This window comes from Anomaloglossus baeobatrachus (assembly GCF_048569485.1).
Source record: "Anomaloglossus baeobatrachus isolate aAnoBae1 chromosome 3 unlocalized genomic scaffold, aAnoBae1.hap1 SUPER_3_unloc_1, whole genome shotgun sequence".
NCBI classification, from domain to species: Eukaryota; Metazoa; Chordata; class Amphibia; order Anura; family Aromobatidae; genus Anomaloglossus; species Anomaloglossus baeobatrachus.
Genome location: NW_027441780.1, coordinates 984,388 through 1,011,359, shown reverse-complemented (window position 1 = coordinate 1,011,359; position 26,972 = coordinate 984,388). Strand labels below are relative to the sequence as shown.

Here is a 26,972-nt window from a genome sequence, read left to right as displayed (position 1 = left end):
ATAATAAGTGTCATGACCACATTTTTTGCTTAAAATTTTATTTTCTATTTTTCTGCTCTAAAACCAGGGTGCGTCTTATAGTCCGAAAAATACGGTGCATGAATATTAGAGCAAAAATCATACATATTACTTGTGGAAAGATAGAAAAGATTTATCTATATAACAGAAAATGGGCACAATTGGAACATGGCCTCGTCCCCAGCGGCTGCAATATCCCATAATATTCACTTTGTATTTTTCTTATGTATCTTTATAGTGTGAGTTTGATAAAGGTCCAAGGAAGGACCGAAACGTCACTGATTGACACACATTGTGGTCTTTATTCACTGGATTTAAAAAATAAAAAAAAAAATTTAAAATATTTTGAGTGCCGGATTTATTTCTTCACTTTATTCTGATTTGATGTCAGATAGTGAGAAAAACCCTGCAGATGTGTCTGTATAGAGAGCGGAGGGAAAAACCTGCAGATGTGTCTGTATAGAGAGCGGAGGGAAAAACCTGCAGATGTGTCTGTATAGAGAGCGGAGGGAAAAACCTGCAGATGTGTCTGTATAGAGAGCGGATGGAAACTTCTCGTTTTTCTCCTCAGCCCTGGTGTGGAGGAAGTGACTGTGGAGGTATTATACATTATGGGGCAGTGAAAGGGGAATCTTTGGGCTTCATTAGGAGGAAAATTACTTTGTAAGGGCTGTAAAGTTGTGAGAGAGGTTCTTATATGACCCAGTTGAATATTAATTACATTTTTATTTTTTGGGGGAGGGGGGTACCAATTACAACTTCCGCTATGGGGTCCCATGATTTTATGTACACCTCTGTTCGTCCCGTTAAAGAAAAACAATTGAATAAAACTAATTTTTTCCAGCACCCATGACTGCACCACGAGAGAGGGGATCCGCCCTTCAAGGACAGTAAACCTCCAGAATAAAAAGGGGCGGCACCTCTCCCCGCATCAGTTGGTTTCCTGTCCTTGAACAGGGAGCCTCCAGGGATCCACTGGATCCAAGAAGGTCCTGATGGGCCGAAGATTCAAGTCTGGCGCCCGGCCGGCCGACTCTGGCAGCGGCACGGGTCCTGCTGCGGTCGGCCGAGGTGCTGTGGAGCTGCCGCAGCGGACCAGTGGGGGTCAGGATTGCGTGCGGCGCGCCCGATAGGAGCGCCATGAGCCTGCGGGGACCAGGTATGTCCGGTCGACCGCAGGGCTCTCCCGACGCAGCATACCCACGGGGGTCCTGTCTGCGCGTGGGCTCCTTCCCTCCCTGCTCCCGGCCCCCCCCTCTCCTTACCACGTCGTACCAGCACCAGGGGCTGGGATACGGGTGGCTGCTGCTGCGCTCCCTGCGGGGCGTCCTCATGGCGGCAGATGCTATGGCGCTTCCGGGTGACTGAGCGCCATGTTGTGTGTGGCGGCGGGGATGTCCGGGCGGTGCGCATGCGCAGCGCGCCTTTTCCTGTTGGACGCGCGGATGGGTTGTCATCTACTGGAAATAGGGGTTGGAGTTGCCAAGGTTTTTTTTTTTTTTGAAAATCAGAGCGGCAATCTTCTCTATGGTGCCTGTGCTCGGTTACCATGGCTGACAAGCAGTCAGCTGCGTCTCCTTCGCCTCCCTCCTCCCCAAAGCCTCCCTCTGATCATGGATACTGCCTCCCTGAAGCGGCAGCAGAGAGGTGGCAAGGATGACAGTGTCACTGGCTCGGGGGTCAAGCGTGGGATGTCTGACGACCGGTCCTCCAAGTGGAAGGACCCTGACTCTCCTGACAGAAAAAGGCCCTCTAAAGGAGGGAAGTCAGATGATGTCCCTGCTGACCCGGTATAGCCTCTTGCATCTGTGGGTGAGTGCTACCTCATGAGTTCCGCTTCTAACCGGCGGTCGTCTTGTCTGTGTTTTTTATAGGATCGCAGTAAACCTAAGAAGTGTTTATCTAAATCCAGCCATAAGGAATGTGCCTTGTGCTGTAAAGAACTTTCTGGTTCCTGGACTAAGAGGCTGTGCAAAGGCTGCATTCAGCAGACTTTGTCGGTGGAACAGCCGGGATTTGCCTCCGATCTCCGGTCCATCATAAGGGAAGAGGTCAGGGACTCCCTCCGATCCCTGTCTGGGGCGCAGAGTGCTGGGGGTTCTAGGCCCCCTTCGCCTACCCTCGAGGACTCTGATAGGTCTGATGGGGATTGTGATTCCTCTGGCTCTACTTCCCGCTCCTCTTCAGATAGCGACTCAGGGGGTCGCCAGTGCTTCCCAATCGAAAATATGAAGAAGTTGGTTAAGGCGGTGCGGACCACTATGGGCATCCCGGATGAGAAACCTGAAAAATCTATCCAGGATAGGATGTTCGGGGGCATGGAGCAGAAAAAACGACGCTCCTTCCCGGTGGTGGATAAAGTACAGGCCTTGATTGCCCGGGAATGGAAGAGACCTGATAAGAAGCATTCCCTTCCAGGCGCCTTTAAGAGAAAATATCCGTTTGAGGAGGCCTCCTGCTCCACATGGGATAAGGCGCCAAAATTGGATGTGGCTGTCGCTAAGGCGTCCAAAAAGTTTGCCTTGCCATTTGAGGACATGGGCTCCTTGAAAGACCCGTTGGATAAGAAAGCTTATCACTTCCTGAAGATTACCTGGGAAGCTTCTGCTGGAGGACTGAGACCCGCAATTGCGGCTACATGTACGGCTAGATCCCTGACTATATGGATTGACGAACTGGAAGACCAGTTTAGATCACGGGCACCTAAGGAGGAGATTGCTTCCTCCCTCTCCAAATTGCGGGGGGCGGCGGCCTTCCTTGCGGACGCCTCGGCGGACTCCACTAAGTTGGCTTCAAAGTCAGCGTCCCTCTCCAATGCGGCTAGAAGAGCTCTCTGGCTGAAATGCTGGCCGGGGGATCTGCAAACTAAGTCTAAACTTTGCAATATCCCCTGTCAAGGTGAATATCTGTTCGTCCTGGATGACATCCTGGAAAAAGCTAGCGACAAGAAAGGTGGTTTTCCCTTTCCGTCATTTCCTTCTTCACGGCGGTCCTTTCGCCCCACCCGGCCCCGGGATCGGAATACCTGGTCCGATAGAAAGAATCCGGGAAAGGGGTTCATGTTCAAGGGCCCCTCAAAAGATCAGAATAAGTCGTCCAAGTGACTCGCTTTCCCAAGTCGGAGGGAGGCTCTCTCAGTTCCTTCGGGCTTGGGAAAGGACTTCATCCAGTGCATGGATCCTGGGCCTCATACGCTCAGGCCTCCGGCTCCCCTTCCATCACCCTCCTCCTCCCCGATTCCTGGTTACCCCTCTGCGTCGTTCTCTGGCGGAACAGCTGGCTTTGGAAGCAACCTCCTCTTCAAGGGGGTTCTCATGGAAGTTCCCGCACGGGAACAAGGAGAAGGATTCTACTCCACCCTCTTTCTGGTGGGGAAGCCTGACTGTTCCTATCGCACAATCATCAACCTGAAAGCCCTCAACCGGTTCCTTCAAATAGACAGCTTCAAGATGGAGTCCGTGCGGTCCATCGTGAAATATCTGTATCCCCATTGTCACATTGCTGTCATAGACTTGTGCGATGCATATTATCATGTCCCAATCCACTCTCTCTTCCAATGCTTCCTCAGAATAGCCCTCCACATGGACGGTCGGGTCTGCCACTTTCAATACAAAGCCCTCCCCTTCGGTCTGGCCATCGCCCCGAGAATTTTTACGAAGATAATAGCAAAAATGTCGGCATATCTGCGTCAGAGAGAGATCCTTCTGATTCCTTATCTGGACGACTTCTTGATTGTGGGCGCCTCAGCTCGCCATTGTGCGGCCCTTCTACGGCAGGTGCAAGCTTCCCTACTGGAGTTGGGCTGGTTGATCAACGAGGAGAAGTCCAGATTAATCCCCTCCAAGGTTCACCTGTTTCTGGGACTCACTTGGGACTCCAACACTCAACTATGTCGGTTGCCTCCTTCCAAAGTGGAAGCCCTCCAGACCCAGATAGACCGGACTCTGCGGCACCAGCGCATGTCTCTCCGGGGTGCGATGTCCCTCCTGGGCTCCCTGACTGCGGCCATCCCGGCAGTCCGATGGGCTCAGGCACACACCAGGGTCCTGCAGTGGAATATCTTGCAGCATCAGACCGCTCACGGAGACCATCTGGACAGACTCATCATTCTCGACCATAGCACATTGCAGTCCCTCTATTGGTGGCTAGATCCGGTCCACTTGGGCAGAGGGGTGCCTTGGATGGCGCCGGAGCCCGTGGTGGTAACCACCGACGCCAGTCTCTACGGTTGGGGTGCACACTTGGACACTCAGTTCATTCAGGGACGATGGTCTGGAGGAGAAACTCAAAGTTCCTCGAATACAAGGGAATTGCTGGCGGTGGAAAAGGCGTTAGGTCGTTTCCTGCCGTTATTGCGGGGTCGCCATGTGAAAGTTCTGTCTGACAACCAAGCGACAGTAGCGTATCTCAACCACCAGGGGGTACTCGCTCCAGGCACCTAATGTCCATCACAAGCAGGATCATGTCTCAGGCAGAAGCTCATCTGGGCTCCCTGTCGGCAGTGCACATCCGAGGGAAGGAGAACATTTTGGCGGACTTTCTCAGTCGCACCCAGTTTCACCAAGGCGAATGGACTCTAAATCAGTCCGTTTTCGACAGGATAACGGAGATGTGGGGGGTTCCTGAGATATACCTCTTTGCAACCCGAACCAACAGGAAGGTTCCCCGATTCTGTTTCCTGGATCCGAGGGATCATCCCCACTCGGTGGACGCCCTATTACTCAGATGGGACTTCCGCCTCGCATATGCCTTCCCTCCGATCATCCTCCTCCCTGCAGTGCTCAGGAAGATACGGGAGGATCAAGCAGCCGTGATTCTCATAGCACCCTTTTGGCCAAAGAGACCTTGGTTTTATTGGCTGACGCATCTGTCCATCACCAATCCGTGGGTTCTCCCGGACCTACCGGATCTCCTATCCCAGGGTCCAGCCTTCCACCCGCAGAACACCAGGTTACACCTGACGGCGTGGCGCTTGAGCGGTCACTGTTAGGCCACAAGGGGTTTTCTCCAGGTCTGATCTCCACCTTGATGCAGTGTCGAAAGCCTGTCGCTACTCGTATTTATGGGCGCGTTTGGGCCAAATTCCTGGCCTCTACGGGTGCGGATCCTACTAAGCCACCCTCTGTCCCGGTTGTCCTAGAATTGCTCCAGAGGGGTTGGGAACTGGGTCTGTCGGTTAGTACCATAAAGGTGCAAATCTCCGCACTGAGCGCCTTGTATAACCATGCCCTGGCCGGAAATCCCTGGGTGTCTAGGTTCGTTAGGTCCTGTGCTAGGTCTAGGCCTCGGGGCAACATGCCACTGCCGTCCTGGGACCTTAACTTGGTCCTTTCAGCTTTAACACGGCACCCGTTTGAGCCCTTAGATTCTATCTCACTCAAGCATCTGTCCCTCAAAACGATTCTCCTGGTCGCACTCACTTCCGCTCGTAGGGTTAGTGACCTTCAGGCCTTATCCATTTCTCCTCCGTATACCCAGTTTTTTGATGACCGAGTGGTTTTAAGAACTGACCCTGCCTATTTGCCGAAGGTGCATTCCCACTTCCATAGATCACAAGAAATAGTGCTCCCCTCTTTTTATGCCAACCCTTCTACTCCGGAGGAGATGGGATGGCACTGCCTGGATGTTAGGCGTTGTCTTCAACGGTATCTGTTGGTCACCTCAGAAGGGAGGAGGGATAAGTCTCTGTTTGTAGTCTTCCAGGGTTGTAGGAAGGGGCTTAAGGCTTCTAAATCCACCTTGGCCAGGTGGATCAGGGATGCCATCTCTGTTGCTTACACGGCCGGGGGTGAAGCCGTACCTCCTGGTATGAAGGCGAACTCCACGCAAGCGATGGCATCTTCCTGGGCGGAGAGGTCAGAGGTCTCTATCGAGCAAATATGTAAGGTAGTAACCTGGTCTTCTCCGTCCACCTTTTTTAATCACTATCGCCTTGATTTGTCATTCACCGACATCACCTTTGGGAGACGGGTTCTGCAAACTGTTGTCCCTCCCTAGGTCTTCCTCTCTGTAATTCTCTCGTGGTGCCATCATGGGTGCTGGAAAAATACGTAATTACTTACCGGTAATGTGTTTTTTCTGAACCCATGACGGCACCCTTACATTCCCTCCCTGCACTTAGGGGTTGCTAGTTTGCTTCCTTTTTCGCTCCTCTTCACTGGGCGGTTCTGGTGGCGGGATATGTTTTAACGATGTTCCTTGTTTCGGAGGTCCTGTCATGCTCGGTAATCAACTGATGCGGGGAGAGGTGCCGCCCCTTTTTATTCTGGAGGTTTCCTGTTTTGTAAGGGCGGATCCCCTCTCTCGTGGTGCCATCATGGGTTCAGAAAAAACACATTACCGGTAAGTAATTACGTATTTCCTCAAAAAGACTTTCAAAAATATAACATTGTTGACTAAACCAATTCTAAAATGATGGAAAAATAAGCATTAGGGCATCCAAATTGTGAAGACAAAACAATGAAGGAAATCCCAATGTCATAATGTACCACACTAAGTGGATCCTGCCACGTCTGCTTCTATCCCTGCTGAACTGACTCTGGGGCAGCACGGGGGATATAGGAGGCGTAGAGGCCAAGCATCGATTGGTCTCAGGTGCCATAAGACTCTGGTAGCAGAAGCGTCAATCTAGAACAGTGTTTCTCAACTCCAGTCCTCAAGACCCACCAACAGATCATGTTTTCAGGTTTTCCTTAATATTAGAAAGGGAATAATTCCATCACGTGCAACATTAAGGAAATCCTGAAAACATGATCTATTGGTGGGTCTTGAGGACTGGAGTTGAGAAACGCTGATCTAGAACCTTCCACATGACTTTTCCTTCTGTCCATGACTTTTACATTATTTATTTTACAGCTTTGAAATTCAGGGAAAAGATATGCAGAACGCTGCAGACACAATGGAAAAAGGAGAAATGGATGTGCGGGGTGATGAACGGAGTAGAGACCTTTCCACAGGTAACCCTCCTCAGTGAAGAGTCACCATTAAATAACAAAGAGAACAGTCACATTCCCAGCTGCAAGGAGATAATGAATTTACATTCTCCCTGCTGCCGCTCGTATACAGTCACCGATGCAGTGCGGGAAACAGTAACACTTACCGCTCACAGGCTGTCAGCCAAGGAACAAGAGGGTTGATTACTGTGCACCCACTATGTAGTGAGTGGTGACTGTTTCAGCCTCTCCCACTGTGCTGGTGACTGGAAGTGAGCAGCTGCTGGGAGAATGTAACTGCATTTTTTCCTTGTAGTTACTGTGTCACACTCTATCCGCTGTCTTGTACGCAGTGAGTGACAATTTTGGCTCCCTATGGAATCCGGGTCGTGCCAAGCTGTTTGTTGAGCGAAAGCTCAGTTCAATCTGAAACTGGGAGGTGCTTGGTTTCTTCAGGGGTTCCCTGTTCTGAGTAATCAGTCCTAAACCCAGAGTATCATGGAGGTGCCAGGATAGCTGGAGCAGGGACCCTAAAACTGGCCCTCAAACTAGGGAACTTGTGCTGTCCCTGATCCCAGAGGTAGGCTTGATGGTATCCAGGTCTGGACCTCCAGCTTAACCCTAATGACCCGCCCCAGGGCCGTGGGGTACTCGGTTCCAGGTGTTGGTTAATGGGATTATGTCACGGGGGCCTGTGCCCAGTTCCATGGCCCTGGTGTTCGCTGAAACTCACTAAATAATAAAAATAAAATAAAAAAAATAATAAAGAAGATTAAAAAAAAATAAAACTTTCGTGACGCCACCTACGGTTCCAGTATGGTTACTGGGGCTGCAGGTCAGACCTCTGGGGTGATGGTTAGGCAGCCAGTTGTTTATGCTTCCCGTAGGTGAAGCGGGGTCCCCAGGGCAGTTTTAGCAGTCTCTACACAGATATGGCGGTTTTTCCTCACAGCCTTTTCAACTGTCACTTTAGTGCAGCAGCCTATGGCTCCTCAGATGAAGAAATAAAGTGCGTTACACCAATTCATTAACTCTGACCAGGTTTTACTTGCAGGTGTTATTAAAAATGGGTTCAGTTTCTGATGTGACAGTTTTTGGGTAATCTGGAAACAGTTCAGGATCTCTGCACCATGTTAGTTGTGAGACCTCCCTGCTGCGCTGTCTCTCTCCTTCGTACTAGGCTGCCTGTAGCTATACCTTGTCCCTCTCTCACTGTCTTCACCTGTATGGCAGGCGGCGGGAGCTTCTTTAAGGGGCACTGCTGTACTCACTGCGGTCCCTAAGCTCTGTGTAGCGGCTTTGCCTTCAGGTGCTGCTGCGGCCAGGAGACCTGGAGTCTTCCTGGCCTCCGGTCTTTATTGCTGGGTAGATTAGATCCCTCACAAACTCGGACGCCGGTGTCCGGTAATCAGCGCTGTTCCTTGGGGATGAACCGATCTGGCTCCACCTTCCCGGTCACTCCTCTTTTGCCTCACTCCTGACCCCTCAGGCGGTCACACAGTTGCTCGTACGGGCTAAGCACAGCCCTCTCTATTTTGATGTCTTCCCTCACTCTCTGCTCGCACTGTCTCCTTTTCTCCAACTGTCAACTGTCTTTTTAACTCCGCCTCCAAACCTGGATTTAAAGGGGACCTCACCTGAACTCTGCTTGTAGAGCTCCCCCTCCAGGCTTGGAGTGGAAGTGTTGTATGTGGGACTACCTGATGTGGAGATCCTTCCCTGCCCCGGGTACAGGTATATTTGTGGCAACTGAAGCCTGGGGTGCCACACTAACACCTGTCCAAACCCTGATCTAACCCCCCCCCCCCCCCCCCCCCTCCACCGGGAGTGGAGATGCAAACCCCACAAAGAATCGCCACAAAAACCGGAATGACAGGAGCATAAACTGAAGGTATCATCTGCAGTAACAAGAGGAATCTCAAACCTTAAATGGGGAGAAGACAGCTGAAAAGAAATTAGCCCCCTGAGTCTCAAGAAGCCACAAACCACTCCACAGGACTGGAAAACAGTGTAAAACACTCAGCTGAGGCTGAGCAACTAATTTTAGGTTGCCTGTGAACAGAGTCCGTCGCCACTGTGGCTCCCTGCGAATGTGGGCCTTGGTTATCTGTGCTCTGATCTATAGCTGGGAGACCTTGGACCTCCTCTGACCATCCATTTGCCCATATCCGCTATCCTCCTGATATTCTGACCCCAGAGCTGACTACGCCTTTGTCTTTCCCCTTAGTTCATGGCATGTTCTTTGTATTTGACCCCAGAACATTTGATAACCCTGCCTCACGGCTTGTCCATGCAGTGACTAGCGTCACACACTGTTCTAATAAACCAGATAGAGATCATTTAATGCTAGGTACTCAGATTACCTCTATATCTGCAGGTAAATAGTGTTTTTGTAGCTGCCAGATTTTCTTTAACCCCTTCTCGATATATAACATATTATTACATCCTATTGCTTCTGGCGGGCTCAGAAGCTGAGTCTCCATTATTGCCAGCAGATGATGTCTGAGTTATTCAGTGGAGGTAGGCTTCACCCACTGCTGTTAACTTTTCAATCTTTGACAGCAGCATTCGCAGCTTGCAGCCTATGGGGTACAACGTTCCACCTATCCAACGCCCCCAGCAACATTTATCATTGGGTGCATATGGGTCGCCATAATAGCTGGGGTCTGCTAAAGACCCCTTGCCCTATATAAGGGTACTTCTATGATCTCCACACCTAGATACATTCCTTCAGTGGTGTAGATTTCAAAATGAGATAATTTGTGGGGTGTTCCACTGTTTAGGCACATCAAGGGCTTTACAAACATGACATGGCATCCTCTAGTTCAGCCAGTTCTGTTCTCCAATAGTCAAATGGTGCTCCTTCCCTTCCGAGTCCTGGGATATCGGCGTACACACGAGAAATTGCACAACAGAATTATATGGTCCATTTTCTCATCTTACCCTTGGGAAAATAAAAATTTGTGGTAACGCAACACTTTTGTGGGAAAAATTAAAATGTTTTTTTTTTTCCTTCCACATTGCTTTAATTTCTGTGATGCATTATTGCTGTAGGAATATTACAAAAAAGGGATAAATACATAGCTAATGTGAAAAATGAGTAAAAAGACATAGGCATTGCATTACTGCTTTAGAGATATTTGCAAAGAGAGATTCTTAGCTTATGTATTGGCCAATCCATGTGAGGCCGATCACTTTGACAAGGTGATCTTATTCTATTGGGAACCTAACCTTAAATGCCTCTGTGTGGTTAAAAAATCTGCATTTCTGCTTCCTGGCTAAATAAGATGGTGGACACACCCTGGCTATAGGGCAGAGTGCTTGGTCAGGTGCTTGTCACGGTTATCGGGCTCACATGGATTGGTCAATACATAAACTAAGAATCTCACTTTACAAATATCTCTAAAGCAGTAATGCAATGCCTATGTCGTTTTACTCATTTTTCTCATTACCTATGTATTAATCCCTTTTTTCTAATATTCCTACAGCAGTAATGCAATGCGAAAGTATCCTTATATTATTGAGTGCCACTGGATATGCTTTTGTAGATATGTTTTATTGAATGTCATTTTGAGCCCTTCGAAGGGTGCAGTTTTTAAAATGATGTCATTTTGGGTATTTTCTGTCACATAGGCCTTTTAAAGTAGAACACTACACACTTTCTTTGGAATTTGTATGGATTTATGTGTGTCTGTGTATGTTTGAGGTTATATTATTAAAAGCTTATAACTTCAATTTTATTTATGGCAGATGACGGTACCAGGAGTTCCACACAGAATGCTAAGGAAAGTGAAAGTAACAAAGAAGCGAAGCCATATTCATGTGCAGAATGTGGGAAATGTTTTGCTAACAAATCAAATCTCATTAAACATGAGAGAATTCACACAGGAGAGAAGCCATATTCATGTTCAGAATGTGAGAAATGTTTTACTTGGAAATCAGATCTTGTTAAACATGAGAGAATTCACACAGGAGAGAAGCTATATTCATGTTCAGAATGTGAGAAATGTTTTGCTTGCAAATCAAATCTTATTAGACATGAGAGAATTCACACAGGAATGAAGCCATATTCATGTGCAGAATGTGAGAAATGTTTTGCTTGCAAATCAAATCTCATTAAACATGAGAGAATTCACGCAGGAGAAAAGCTATATTCATGTTCAGAATGTGAGAAATGTTTTGCTCGGAAATCACATCTTATTAGACATGAGAGAATTCACACAGGAATGAAGCCATATTCATGTTCAGAATGTGAGAAATGTTTTGCTGACAAATCAAGTCTCATTACACATGAGAGCATTCACACAGGCGTGAAGCCATATTCATGTTCAGAATGTGAGAAATGTTTTGCTTGCAAATCAGATCTTGTTAAACATGAGAGAATTCACACAGGAGAGAAGCCATATTCATGTTCAGAATGTGAGAAATGTTTTGCTTGCAAATCAGATCTTGTTAAACATGAGAGAATTCACACAGGAGTGAAGCCATATTCATGTTCAGAATGTGGTAAATGTTTTGCTCGGAAAGCACATATTATTAGACATGAGAGAATTCACACAGGAGAGAAGCCATATTCATGTTCAGAATGTGGAAATTATTTTGCTCGGAAATCAGATCTTGTTAAACATGAGAGAATTCACATAGGAGAAAAGCTATATTCATGTTCAGAATGTGAGAAATGTTTTGCTCGGAAATCACATCTTATTAGACATGAGAGAATTCACACAGGAATGAAGCCATATTCATGTGCAGAATGTGAGAAATGTTTTGCTGACAAATCAAGTCTCATTATACATGAGAGCATTCACACAGGCGTGAAGCCATATTCATGTTTGTTTTGCTCGGAAATCAAGGCTTATTACACAGGAGTGAAGCCATAGTCATGAATAGAATGTCTGTTTTAGTAAATATTAATAGACTTTTACTATCTGTTAATAAAGAGTTAATTTTATGTCATTACGGTTGTGTACTTTTTATAATGGATCATTTACAAATTATTCATTTTTTTACACATTTTTTTAATTTTTGATGGAGAATTTTTTTTTTCTTTATTTTTTTTTTATAGCCAAGTTGTATGCTTTACTCATCCATTTGTGTATTGCTTGAATGAGCGCAGAATTCATTTTGTTAAATCTACACTCCATTTTGTCCTTGTGTAAAGCCCCCGTCACATGTAACGACTTACCAGTGATCCCGAAAACGATGTGACCTGATAAGGATCGCTGGTAAGTCACTGGGAGGTCGCTGGTGAGATGTCACACAGTCAGACCTTACCAACGATGCAGTAACGATGAGCGAACTGTATAGGAGGTCATTGTTAGGTGTCAAACACAGCGATGTGTCCTGCCCAGCAGGACATCACCTTTGAAGAAAATGCTCCGGACCCTTCGGCAACGATTAGCGATCTCACAGCAGGGGCTTAATCGCTGGTAGGTGTCACACATAACGAGATCGCTGGCAAGATCGTTACTGCGTCACAGAAACGGTGACACAGCAACGATCTCGGTAGCGATCTCGTTGTGTGTGACGGGACCTTGAAAGCCTAGGTCACACGTAGCGACGCAGCAGCGATCACGACGACGATCTGACCTTATCTGGATCCCTGCTGCGTCGTTACCTGGTCGCTGGTGAGCTGTCAAACAGGCTGATTTCACCAGCGACCAGTGACCAACCCCCAGCCAGCAGCGACGCGTGGAAGCGATGCTGCGCTTGGTAACTAAGGTAAATATCGGGTAACCAAGCAAAGTGCTTCGCTTGGTTACCCGATATTTACCTTGGTTACAAGTGCACACCGCTTAGCGCTGGCTGAATGCACTCGTAGCCAGAGTACACATCGGATTAACATGCAAACCGCTTTGCTTATAGTTACCCGATGTGTACCTTGGCTACGTATGCAGGCAGCCGGCTTCAAGAAGCTGCGGACGCTGGTAACAAAGGTAAATATCGGGTAACCAAGCAAAGCCTTTGCTTCGTTACCCGATATTTACCTTGGTTACCAGCGTCCGCAGAAGCCGGCTCCCTGCACGTTTAGTTTGTCTCTGTCTCACACACATCGATGTGTGCTTCACAGCGGGAGAGCAACGTCCAAAAAATGGTCCAGGACATTCAGCAACAACCGGCGACCTCACAGCAGGGGCCAGGTCGTTGCAGGATGTTACACACAGTGACATCACTAGCACGGTCGCTGCTACGTCACAGAAAATGGCGACAGCAGTGACGATGTCGCTGTCGTTGTGTGTGACATGACCATAAGAGTCTGTACTGTGTCTCCCCTGGTGTAATGCAGCAGAGACCTCCTGTTTACGTTAGATAAGGACTTCTATAGTTTCAGTTTCTTTGTTAAAAGTGAAGTTCAGGAATGTGAAACTAAAAAGTTTATAGTCTTATATAAATGAGTGATGATGATGTAATCTTTTATTTGTTTGAGACAAAGGGAGAGCTACGTCTGATACTTTATTGTCTCAGAGGGGTGTCTCACATACATACATACATACATGTTCTATTTAATTTAATTAGGACCACACACAAAATCTTTTATGTCCCATGCTGAATGGTGACAACAAAATCTGGTGCCTGAACAGGGACCCGCTATTCCTGAGAACCGCTGATCCAACCACCTTGCCTTCCTCAGAAAGGCAACTCGAGCTGTATCAAAAGGTAAGAAGCTTATTCTTACAATATTTGAATTTGATAATGTATAAAGAGAAAACACAGGAGCAATTGCGTATTTAAAAATTAAGAAAATTACTTTTATTACAAAATAATTACAACAACATTAAAAAAGACATACATAAACCTAAAATTGAAGTGTGACAGTGTACAAAACACACATAGATGACTCCCTGCTGCATGCTGGGTCTAGTCAACATTACACAACCATCAAAGCCATTCCAGTTGGTCAGTTCATGAGAACGAAGCGGATCTGTTCCACCCCACAAAAATTTGAACATCAGGCAGAGATATTGAGAAAGAGATTCCAGTCACGAGGGTACAGTAACAGAGCCATCAAAGAAGGCTACAACAGGGCAAAGAACTCTACCAGAGAAAGCAGACTCCAGTCTTCAAAACGAACTTCCAAGGATAATGACCATATTAGATTAATTTCGACCTTCTACTCACAAAGTGAGGAAATTAAGAAAATCTTATAGCGTTACTTGTCAGTTCTCCAAACTGAACCAACTTTGAAGAACTACCTATTGGATTACCCCCAGATGTCTTATAAAAGAAACAAAAATCTGAAAGATTTGTTGGTTAGAAGCCACTATGTGGTAACTACCAACAAACCATTTGGGACGGGCCCACCAATCGGGGTTTTATCTGTATGGTGGATTCAAGGCATGTGCCAATATGAGTAGAATGAAAACGTTTAAAGGGGGCTTTACACGCTGCGACATCGCTGATGCGGAGTCGTTGGGGTCACGGAATTTGTGACGCACATCTGGCCGCATTAGCGATCCCGTTGCGTGTGACACCGATAAGCGATTTTGCATCGTTGCAAAATCGCTAATCGGCGACATGGGGGTCCATTCTTAAAAATCGTTACTGCAGCAGTAACGAAGTTGTTCCTCGTTCCTGCGGCAGCACACATCGCTGCATGTGACGCCGCAGGAACGAGGAACCTCTCCTTACCTGACTCCCGGCTGCTATGCAGAAGGAAGAAGGTGGGCGGGATGTTACGTCCCGCTCATCTCCGCCCCTCCGCTGCTATTGGGCGGCGGTTCAGTGACGCTTCAGTGACGTCGCTGTGACGCCGCACGGACCGCCCCCTTAGAAAAGAGGCGGTTCGCCGGTCACAGCGACGTCGCCGGACAGGTAAGTATGTGTGACGGCTCTGGGCAATGTTGTGCAGCACGGGCAGCGATTTGCCCGTGTCGCGCAACAGATGGGGGCGGGTACCCACACTAGCGATATCGGGACCGATATCGCAGTGTGTAAAGTAGCCTTAAGTCTTCTGGGGGTGATAAAGAATTTACAATCCGACAGTATATCACCTGCTCCACTACGCAGGTTATATACTACGCGGTTTGCGGATGCAACCTGATTTATATCGGGTTGACATCTCGCCAACTGCGAGTTCGGACGAGAGAACATGTCCGTGACATTCTTGCGGCAAAAACTGTTACCAGTTTGGAGGATTTAAAAACAATCCCACGACATTTCAAACTTAAACATGGATATGATCCCTGCACCTTTAAGGTGAGGGGTATTGAATAAGTGTCAGTAGGAATTCGTGGTGGTAACATAATAAAACTGCTGCAGCAGGAATGTAAATGGATCACCCTGCTGCAAACGGAATCACCTATAGGGCTAAACGAAATTAACTCATTTGCATGTTTTTTGTGAATTAGTCCATGGTCCACCTTAGTCTTAAAATAGATCTTAAAATTGGCCTTCTAGGTCTGGTTTTGGATTTTTGCGCAGCATCTATGATACTTATTAGTACTTTAAGCAGTTATCATATTTCCATTGCTCTCCTACACTGTTTGTTTTTAAGCTATTTTAATTTGTGTATTTGTTGACAGTTAATTTCTCCCTTGCCATCCTGAGGAGCACCTTGTATGTGAAACTGATTCCAATGGAGCTGCATTTATCTCCTGGTGATATCCCACACCACCTGGGAACTAAGTCATCACGAACATTAATCACCCTGTATATATTTTGTGAGGCAAACATGTCACATACCTTGTATCCACATAGAATGACATGCGGAGTACTGGTGTGTATGGTGCCGCATTCTAGTGGATGTGATCAGTCCCAGGTGTGTACCTGTGCGCGTGCCCGCTGCTCTCCACCCATCCCCCGGGTGGCACCGCTGTCATGGGCGACGCACGTGATCATTGGCGTTCTGAGCCACTGAGCACGCACGTGCGATGCTGACGAGCGGCGCTCCCGGGAGGGCCGGTGGACGTCAACGCACATGCGCCGGAGTGTGATCGCAGGTGAGACTCATTTGGGTGACCACACTATAAAAGGTGAGGGTATATCGATTAACAGCAGACCCCTGAGGAAGCATTCTATTGTGAAATGTACATTCGGGTGGAGGTTGAACAGTGCTGATCCACCAATTTACAATGGGTAATGTGATGCCATGATTGCCTGAGCCATTTAGGTCATATGGTAACCTGCACTGAATGAGATGTGAATTTTTACAGATGACAGATTACTAACACGCGCAGGTCCTCTTTTCGAGCCAATTCTATGACCTCTATTCCAGGAATATAGTATTCTTACCTATACTGGTTTATATTATGATGATTGTATTTTACTATAACCATGTTATTTGACCGGATGTAGTGGCTATATATATATTTATTAGTGATGAGCGAGTACTAAAAAGCTCGGGTGGTCGAGGCTCGGGCCGAGCATCCCAAGATACTCGTGTACTCGGCCCGAGCACCGAGCCCAATGTTATCCTATGGGAGACCCGAGTATTTTTATGAAATGACCCCCGGCAGCATGTAGAAACCCTAAAAATGTCACAAAAGTCTCAGAAGAGTGCTCAAATGACATGGCAACAGCATGGGGAAGACCCCTTGAAGCATTTATAACTCAAAAGTCACAGCTGTGAACAATTTTGTCCGCGTTTTACGCCATTTTTACGGACTCACCAGAAAACCTTCAAAATGACACCAAAATGATTTTTCATGGCGGAAATGTTAAGGGCACATACCCAATAGTGAGATAGAGCTGGTGTATGTTAATTTTTGAGATTAAAACATGAAAGATTTTACGTAAAACATTGTGTGGCACTCCGATGTCCCTGAGAAGAGACGTACATGAAGGCCTCTTGAGTCTAATGTGCCCATTTTGAGGAAGTGAGTCTTTGTAGTATTTTCCTTTGCCAGGGCAGTCCAAAATTGTGAGGTTCACCAATGCCCCTGCATACAGACGTGCATGAGGGCCTGTAAACCTGAAGTGCCCATTGTAAGGAAGTGGGTCTATTGTAGTATAGCCCTTAGGCAGGGCAGCCAAAAATTGGGAGGCTCCACATTGTCCCTGGATAGAGACGTGCATGAGGGCCTGTAAACCTGAAGTGCCCATTGTAAGGAAGTGGGTCTATTGTAGTATAGCCCTTTGGCAGGGCAGCCAAAAATTGGGAGGCTCCACGTTGTCCCTGGATAGAGACGTGCATGAGGGCCTGTAAACCTGAAGTGCCCATTGTAAGGAAGTGGGTCTATTGTAATATAGCCCTTTGGCAGGGCAGCCAAAAATTGGGAGGCTCCACGTTGTCCCTGGATAGAGACGTGCATGAGGGCCTGTAAACCTGAAGTGTCCATTGTCAGGAAGTGGGTGTATTGTAGTATAGCCCTTAGGCAGGGCAGCCAAAAATTGGGAGGCTCCACATTGTCCCTGGATAGAGACGTGCATGAGGGCCTCAAAACATTGTTCCCATTGCAAAGGAGCGGGTCTCCTGTCGTTGTAATGTCCATTCTGAAAGAATGGGCGAAAAAATTTACCACTGGGGGTATACCTGAAACAAAGGCCTAACTATTGTAACATTCATCATGGTGGCGCATGAGGAGAAGGAGGAGCAGTCCAGCGATTATCCAAAGTCCAGAAGTGTGTACCCATGGGTTAGTGGAGGTACATGGCAAATTCCCGTTACAAACTTTAAATTCCGCTCTCATTTGCTGGTGGTGTGGTGAAGTCTGGCCCAATCCAACCCTTGTTCATCTTGATCAGAGTCAGCCTGTCAGCATTTTCAGTTGACAGGCGGGTGCGTTTATCTGTAATGATTCCACCTGCGGCACTAAAAACACGCTCTGACAAAACACTAGCGGCAGGGCAGGCCAGGACTTCCAAGGCGTAGAGAGCCAATTCATGCCACGTGTCCACCTTGGATACCCAATAATTGTAAGGCACAGAGGAATGTCGGAGTACAGTTGTTCGATCTGCAAGGTACTCCTTGAGCATCTGGGCAAACTTAGGATTTCTTGTGGCACTACCCCGCACCTCAGGGGCTGTGGTACGTGAGGGGCTGAGAAAACTGTCCCACAAGACTGTTCCCCTACCTCTGGCGGATTGGACTTGTGCCTCTCTCGGCTGTACGCCTTGGTTGTCCACTGATTCCTGACCTATGCCGCTAGCGTTTTGTGAGGGGAATGCTTTGCCTACTTCCGTGACTATGGCCTTCCGGAACTGCTGCATTTTGGCTGACCTCTCCGCCTCGGGAATAAGAGACATAAAGTTCTCCTTGTAGCGTGGGTCTAACAGTGTTACCAACCAGTAATGATTGTCGGCCAAGATGTTCTTAACGCGAGGGTCACGAGACAGGCAGCTTACCATAAAGTCAGCCATGTGCGCCAGACTCTTAACAGCCAGTACTTCAGTATCCTGACCAACACGATGACTGAACATCTACCCTGTCCTCTGGCCAGCCACGCTGAACCGAGGATATGACTGGTGTGCATGTCATATCCTCAATTTGGCCGGAGAGTTGCTCCATGTCTTCATCCTCCTCCTCGTCATAGTCCTCCACTTTTCGTTGTGATGAGACGAGGCTGGGCTGTGTGTTATCACCCACACCCACTACTGTTTCTTGCTCCAACTCATCGCGCTCCGCCTGCAATGCATCATGTTTGTTTTTGAGCAGAGACCGTTTTAGAAGGCAGAGAAGCGGTATGGTGACGCTAATAATGGCGTCATCACCACTCACCATCTTGGTGGAGTCTTCAAAGTTTTGTAGGATGGTACATAGGTCGGACATCCATCTCCACTCCTCAGGTGTTATGTGTGGAGTTTGACCCATTTCCCGACGGCTTAGGTGATGCAGGTACTCAACAACTGCCCTCTTCTGCTCACATATCCTGACCAACATGTGCAGAGTTGAATTCCAACGCGTGGGGACATCACACACCAGTCTGTGAGCCGGAAGATGCAAACGGCGCTGAAAGCCGGCAAGGCCGGCTGAAGCAGTAGGTGACTTTCGAAAATGTGCAGACAGGCGGCGAACTTTTACCAGCAGATCAGACAGCTCTGAGTATGACTTTAGAAACCGCTGAACCACGAGGTTGAGCACATGGGCCACGCATGGAACATGTGTCAGCTGGCCTCGCCTCAAAGCCGCCACCAGGTTCCGGCCATTGTCACACACGACCTTTCCTGGCTTTAGGTTCAGAGGTGTGAGCTAGTGATCTGCCTGCTGTTTCAGAGCTGTCCACACCTCTTCTGCATTGTGGGGTTTGTCACCTATGCAGATTAGCTTCAGCACAGCCTGTTGCCGCTTTGCCGAGGCAGTGCTGCAGTGCTTCCAGCTTGGGACTGGTGTGGAGGGTAAAGTGGATGAGGATGCGCAGGAGGAGGAGGAGGCTGAAGAGCATGACATTCCGGAGCTGTAGAGTGTGGGTGAAACCCTGACTGAGGTAGGGCCTGCAAACCTTGGTGTGGGAAGGACGTGTTCCGTCCCTCGCTCAGACTGGGTCCCAGCTTCCACAATATTAACCCAGTGTGCCGTCAACGAGATGTAGCGGCCTTGCCCACAAGCACTTGTCCACGTGTCTGTGGTTAGGTGGACTTTGGGTGAAACAGCGTTGTTCAGGGCACGTGTGATGTTTTGTGACACGTGGTTATGCAACGTGGGGACGGCACACCGGGAGAAATAGTGGTGGCTGGGGACCGAGTAACGTGGGACAGCTGCCGCCATCAGGTCGCGGAATGCTTCTGTCTCCACCAGCCTAAAAGGCAACATTTCCAGCGCAAGCAGTCGCGAAATGTTAGCATTTAGAACTGTGGCATGTGGGGCGTTGGCAGTGTATTTGCGCCTGCGTTCAAAGGTTTGCTGAATGGATAACTGAACGCTGCGCTGGGACAAGGACATGCTTGATGATGGTGTTATTTCTGCGTAGGCAACTGCAGGTGCAGGACCGGAGGAGGCTTGTTCGCAGGCAGCATGGACAGGGCATTGGCTCGCATGCACAACAAGCGAAGACGTAGCAGTGACATCAGCAAGCACTGCTCCTCGACTCTGTTGTACATCTCACAAAGTCGGGTGCTTGGCTGACATGTGCCTGATCATGCTGGTGGTGGTCAGGCTGCTAGTTTTGGTACCCCTGCTGATGCTGGCATGGCAGGTGTTGCAAATGGCCTTTTTAGAATCATCTGGAGCCAACTTAAAAAACTGCCAGACTCGGGAAGACCTAACATTTGTACAGGCACCTTGTGTCGTGTTGTTGTTCTGGGGAACGGTTGCCTGACTTCTGCCTGGAGCCACCACCCTGCTTCTTACTGCCTGTTGGGATGCTACGCCTCCCTCCCCCTGTGCACTGCTGTCCTCGCTCTGCATATCCTCCTGCCAGGTTGGGTCAGTTACTGGATCATCCACCACGTCGTCTTCCTCTTCCGCACCCTGCTCCTCCTCCTGACTTCCTGACAATTATGTCTCATCATCGTCCACCCCTTGTTGAGACACGTTGCCAACTTTGTGAGAACGTGGCTGCTCAAATATTTGGGCATCTGTACATACGATCTCCTCATGACCCACTTCAACATGAGCTGGCGAGAGGCCAGAATGTGCGAATGGAAACGTGAACAGCTCTTCCGAGTGTCCAAGTGTGGGATCAGTAATGTCCGAGGACGTGTACTCAGCCTTGTGGTAGGAAGGAGGATCAGGTTCTGAAATGTGCGGTGCAGTATCACGGCTACTGACACTTGACCGTGTGGAAGACAGAGTGTTTGTGGTGGTGCCAATCTGACTGGAAGCATTATCCGCTATCCAACTAACAACCTGTTGACACTGGTCTTGGTTCAAGAGCGGTGTACTGCTGCGGTCCCCAAGAATTTGGGACAGGACGTGCGAGCGACTAGATGTGGCCCTTTGTTGTGGCGAAATTAGAGCTTGCCCACGACCTCGGCCTCTGCCTGCACCACCATCACGTCCACTTCCTTGTTCGTTGCCAACGCCCTTGCGCATTTTGCAATGCTGTGCTGACGTGTATTCAGTAGACTTGTGCGTTATATCCAAGTTTGTGCAAAACGCACACAAGTGCACCTGTACGCTGCCACCGACAGGCACACACGTGCGGTTTTTAAATGCACGCACGGACGCACTAAGAACCTAACAGGTTTTTAGGAGCGACAATTACTGAGAAGTCTGACACTATCAGACACTGCTGACTGACGTGTATTATACACTAGACTTGTGCGTTATATAATAGTTTGTGCAAATCGTGCACCTGTACGCTGCCACCGACAGGCACACACGTGCGGTTTTTAAATGCAACCACGGACGCACTAAGAACCTAACAGGTTTTTAGGAGCGACAATTACTGAGAAGTCTGACACTATCTGGACTGTTTTAGACTGTGTACACCAGCCCCAGATATGATGAAGGCTGGTATACGGTCACCACTAGGAATGGCTATATACCCTGCCTGCCTGCCTGCCTGCCTGTATACTGCTACAATAGTCCTGACAAGGACTCTTCTGGTCACTAGCCTGTATTCCGACCTGGCTATACCCTGCCTGTATACAGCAACAATAGTCCTGAGAAGGACTCTGCTACTGTACTCCGACCTGGCTATACCCTGCCTGCCTGTATACAACTATAATAGTCCTGAGAAGGACTTCTGGTCACACTGTTTGCAGCCCTGCTACGGAAATAGCTATAAAGGGCCGCAAACCTTTCCCTGAAGCAGCGACACTCTCCCTGCACTGACTGTCTGGATGGCTGTGTGCAGAGCACAGCGCGCCCGCCGGTATAAAGGCTCGGTCACGCTGTGCAGGCCGGCCAATCACTACAATTCCACAACTAACAGGGCTGTGGCATTGCAGTGGTCTGCCAGCCAATCCCTGCATGAGGGCTGGCTCTCAAAAGAGCGCCAACATGCAGGGATGAAGACCACGAGTACAGCACGAGTATCGCGAGATTACTCGGTCCCCGCCGAGTAGCCCGAGTACAGTGATATTCGTGCGAGTACCGAGTAGTAACAAGCATACTCGCTCATCACTAATATTTATTTATTCTCTGGATCACATAGCATCAGTTTACATGCTGTATGCACTAAGCACTTTAATTGTATATTCTATGGTGTAATGCTGTCTGTGGGCATGGTCGTTTGGATGCAGAGGCGCACCTCATGAACTTAACCCTTTAATGGCCACGATATGAAACCGTATACTGGGTGTTTTTCGTATATACGCATTTGCATACATGTAGCTCATGCTCCACAGTTCTGCACTCCGTTGCTATGTAATAGCAGAGGGATATAACCAATGTGGGTTCCTTCACTTTTTACTTGCAATAAGCAAATAACATTATAGCATCGGAAACTCAGCCAGTTTCAATCCTCCCCATCTATGTGTGTGTTGTACACTGTCACACTTCAATTATATGTGTTTATGTATGTCTTTTTTTATGTTGTTATTATTTTGTAATAAAAGTAATTTTCTTAATTTTGAAATGCGCAATTGCTCCTGTGTTTTCTCTTTATACATTATCAAGTAGTGGAGTTAGCATATAATATATTTATGGGGGCGTGGCTAGACATGGCCGTGTAGAGACGTGCAGCTCCTGAGCTCCGCTGCAGAATCCCACGATCCACCGGCATCCCCACACCAAAATGGTGCGTACCACTGCCAAGAAAGCCCGGTCCCGTTCTGCTGCCCGCCCGACGTCCCCACAGCACACTATGGAGGCTTACCTCACCAGTGCGGGGAGTGAAAAATCTGAGGCCTCCATGCGTCCTGCCCGGGGACCAGATTGTCAAGCTGAATCCGCCGCCGCGGCGAGCGGGACCCTGGCACCGGAGGAAGCGGGAAGCACCCCAGCTCAGACCCGGAGGAATGGGTCCGTAATCGAAACGATCGGGACCCCCATACCGGAGGCGGAGAGGCCTGGCGCGGCAGCGGCGCCATTCCAAGATGGCCGCCGCAGCAGATCCCCAGCCGAGACGGACCGGGTAAGCAGGCCCCAGACCCTGCAGCTGAAGCAGCTGACAAGCGGCGATCAGGCCGCACAAGAGGGAGGGGGAGGACTATGCCTGGGACACCAGTCGCCCTTGATCCTGGCAGAAAATCCGGAGCCACAGATGGGAGTAGCTGGAGTCTGTCCAGGCCCCCCCTCCACCCCAGCTTACGATCCCAATGGGTGTGGAAGCACAGAGCCCGGGGTCTCACAGAGAGCTGGGGACACCTGCCCCCCACATATGGGAGAGGAGGATGGGGAGTCCCCCCCCCCAGAAAGATGAGGCTGTCATGCAAGAAAGGTTACAGAGGGAGGAGGCAGCATCAAGCCCCCCAACCAGATGGTCCACTGGCTCATCATGGGCAGACAGCCCCCCCGCCAAGCACCCGGTCACACCTGAGAGGCATCCCACCTTGCTTCTAGCGGGCCCTGACACTCAAATGGTACCTCACACCCCAATCATGATCGCAACTCCGAGAGAGGGGAGACCACAAATATACAGGCCACAGTCAAGCTTCCATACCTCCCATGTGGCCTTTTCTCCGACTGCAGGGGGTGAGGATAGGCCGGCCTCCCTGGCGGACCTCCGAGCATTCATGCAGGCGATACCTACCAAAAGTGACATCGCGGCTCTAGCGAACCAAGTCGTTGCGGAATGCAAACTGGAATTTGCTCAATTCAGAGCGGAACTCTCATCTCTAACAGATAGAGTGGATACGGTTTCCACGATACAAGAAAATAACTCTACCTCTATCCATGCCTTACAAGCTACAGTGACAGAACACGCCAAACAATTGTTCTCCCTGCAGCAAAATATGGACGATCTAGAGAACCGCAATAGGAGAAACAATCTCCGTGTCAGAGGATTGCCAGAATCTATTGCTTCCGTGGATGTACCATCGGTGCTCACCACAATTTTCAACAGGCTGCTCGGGCGCCCGCCAGGGGTCAGAATAGAGCTGGACAGAGCCCATAGAGCACTCCGCCCTTTCAATCCGGAGGACCCCCACTCAAGGGATGTTATCTGCCGGGTCCATTTCTACGCTCTCAAGGAGGCGATCCTACTGGCGAGTAGGAAAAAAGCTGACCTCTCCTATAATGGGACCCCTATTAGAATCTTACCGGACCTTTCTCGCCATACACTAGCTCAAAGAGCGGCCCTCAAACCTCTATTAGATGTTTTAAAGGATAGAGAGATCCAGTTCCGATGGGGATTTCCTTTCTCCCTTTCGGTCCGCCAGGGCTCGAAATACTTCACCCTCCGTACACCCGAGGACTTGCCCTCTTTTACTACGGGCCTTGGCTTGCCGCCGATTCTTCTCCCCCAGTGGCCTAACACGCTGCTCCGTCCATGGGGTATGGGGCTATGCACGGGTCCTCCTGAAAGCCCCTCCACGAATCGGCAGTCTGCGGGACCCCCTCGGAGAGAGGAGAGATTCCGGGGCAAGAGACACCCACATCTGAGCCGCAGTAGTCTGGACCCCGCCTGAAGGAACCTCTCTAAGATATCTATAGTACATGATATTGATTACATGAGATGCCGATGGTTTCGTACCATGCTAATGTTATTTGTCTCTCTGTATTCATGCTCAATTGGAAAGGAGTTGTCTTTTGGTTATGTCTGACCAGTTTCTCCCCCCAATAGGTTGGAAGCCCCTGCCCCGCCGGTGTGCGGCGGGCATGCTCCCGTTGATTGTATTAACTTGCTTAGTGTTAAGTGCGGAGGCTTTCCCTCTGCTTTTGTTTTGTTCCTCTGAATCGTCTCCCTTCCTCTTTTCTCTCTTTTTCCTAATCTTCTTTCTCTGTACTAGACCTCGCCATGGGGACTGTCCACCAAAACTGCAGCCCTGCCCTCCTTCCATCGCAACATCCGGATTCCCCTCTAAATGGCGGACCTGAACATTACATGCTTCAACGTGAAGGGTTTCAATACCCCAGAGAAACGGGCCCAGATCCTTTATCACCTGCACAAACGTAAGGTACACCTGATCTGCCTCCAGGAGACGCACTTTAAAACTAACCACACCCCAAAGATCAAAAACAAATACTACACCACATGGTTTCTTGCCAACAATCCAGAGACACGTTCAAAGGGGGTGGCGATAGGCATACACAAATCACTCCCTCACCAAGTATTGGACGTTAAAATAGATGAGGCGGCACGTTATATTGTTTTATCATTATCTCTCAGTGGACAGGATTTTACTATAATTAATGCGTACGCACCCAATCAGAACCAAGACTGCTTTGTCGCCGGATTAGTACGTTCGACCCTCCCTTTGGTTAGGGGTTCAGTGGTTCTCTGTGGGGACCTAAACATTACGCTCGATCCGGCAATGGATAACTCCAAGGGTCGATCAAGCCTCTCCTATGCACTAATTAAACGAGTTAAAAAATCTTTATTACAGCTCCAACTGTATGATGCGTGGCGCATACAGCACCCCTCGGACAGGGATTACAGATTCTACTCACACTCGCAGGACTCGTACAGCCGCTTGGATTATATTCTGGTTCAGCATAATGTTTTATCTTGGCTGTCCCATACGGGGATTGGAAACATCCTATGGTCGGATCATGCTCCAGTGTTCTGCTCCATGCATGTTCCATCCATGGCAAAGACGGCAGGATCCTGGCGGCTTAACGAGTCCCTGCTTTTGGATGAGAGCTGCACTTCAGATATCTGCACCTCTATCACAAATTTTGTTGGGGACCACGCATCAGACAGCACTGCGCCTGTGTTTAAGTGGGAGGCCCTGAAATGTGTCCTCCGTGGGACTCTCATTAAACACGGCTCTCGAATTAAAAAAAGTAGGACACAAGCCATCAAAGACGCTCTTCAAAAAGTCACAACACTTGAACTCTTCCATAAACGTGCTCTGGCGGCCTCGACACTCCAAGCACTTCTGAGAGCGAGGTTGAGGTTAGGAAATTACTGGACTCCTCATATAGACACATTATCCAATTGGGCAGGAGCAGATTTTACGAGTTCGGCGACAAACCAGGCAAAATGCTAGCCAATGCGTTACGAGCCAAAAGGGCAACAAACCTGATTTCACATATTCAGGACTCATCGGGTGGCCTGGTGCATACTACCCCAAAAATTTCAAGTGCCTTTCATGAATATTATTCTAGGTTGTACAATCTACCCCCTCCTAGGGTGTCCCCCAACGCCTCAATGGGTGCCCCCCCCTTCCCCCTTTAAAAAACTGAATAGCGCCATAATAGAAAATCTTGAGGCCCCGTTCACGATAGAAGAACTATTGCAGGTTATCCAGAGCGCTCCTGGCAATAAAAGTCCAGGTCCGGACGGGCTAACGGCAAAATTCTATAAATCCTTTTCGACCCTACTTGCGCCTCTGATGTTGGAGTCTTTTAATTCAATTTCAGACACCACCCTCTTTCCAACGGACTCTACAGCGGCGCACATTACAGTTATTCCCAAAGTGGGCAAGGACCCGGGCGTTTGCGGTAGCTACAGACCGATTTCCCTGCTCAATGTAGATGTCAAGTGCTATGCTAAACTTATTGCCAATAGGCTGAATCCTCTCCTTCCGGATCTGATCCACCTAGACCAGGTTGGGTTTGTCCCGGGATGAGAGGCTAGAGACAACACTCTTAAAACTCTAGATATTATTCAATTTGCTCGCAACTGAGGGATCCCATTGATGATCCTGTCCTTAGATGCCGAGAAGGCCTTCGACAGGATTTCATGGGAGTCACTCGCCCAAACATTAAATCATCTGCAGCTGGGCCCAAACCTAACGGCTAAAATCCTTGCGCTGTACCACACCCCATCGGCGCGTATAAAAATCAATGGCACCCTGTCGGACCCTGTCACCATCCATAACGGGACGAGACAGGGATGCCCCTTATCCCCTCTTCTATACATCCTAGTGATGGAGCATCTCATGGCGGCCCTGCGAGCCAACCCAGACATCCACGGGATCAAGATAGCGAACCATGAATATAAATGCTCGGCTTTCGCCGATGACCTATTAGTTTATCTCACTAATCCGCTTGAGGCACTCCCATCCCTGATGTCAGAGTTGGATAGCTTTGGGAGATGGCCCAATTTCCGGATAAACCTCGACAAATCAGAGGCTTTGAACATCTCCCTCCCT

General features: G+C 48.8%; 1 protein-coding gene across 1 annotated transcript in view; it reads left to right on the top strand.

Moving 5' to 3' along the window:
- Positions 1 to 26,972, top strand: part of LOC142258696 (uncharacterized) — a 226,680-nt gene that overhangs the window by 3,477 nt on the left and 196,231 nt on the right. The window contains exons 2-3 of the mRNA XM_075331317.1: positions 6,874 to 6,974; positions 10,701 to 11,762. Of these exons, the coding sequence (XP_075187432.1) occupies positions 6,896 to 6,974; positions 10,701 to 11,762 (1,141 nt within the window). The 5' untranslated portion in view covers positions 6,874 to 6,895. The remainder of the gene's footprint in view (positions 1 to 6,873; positions 6,975 to 10,700; positions 11,763 to 26,972) is intronic.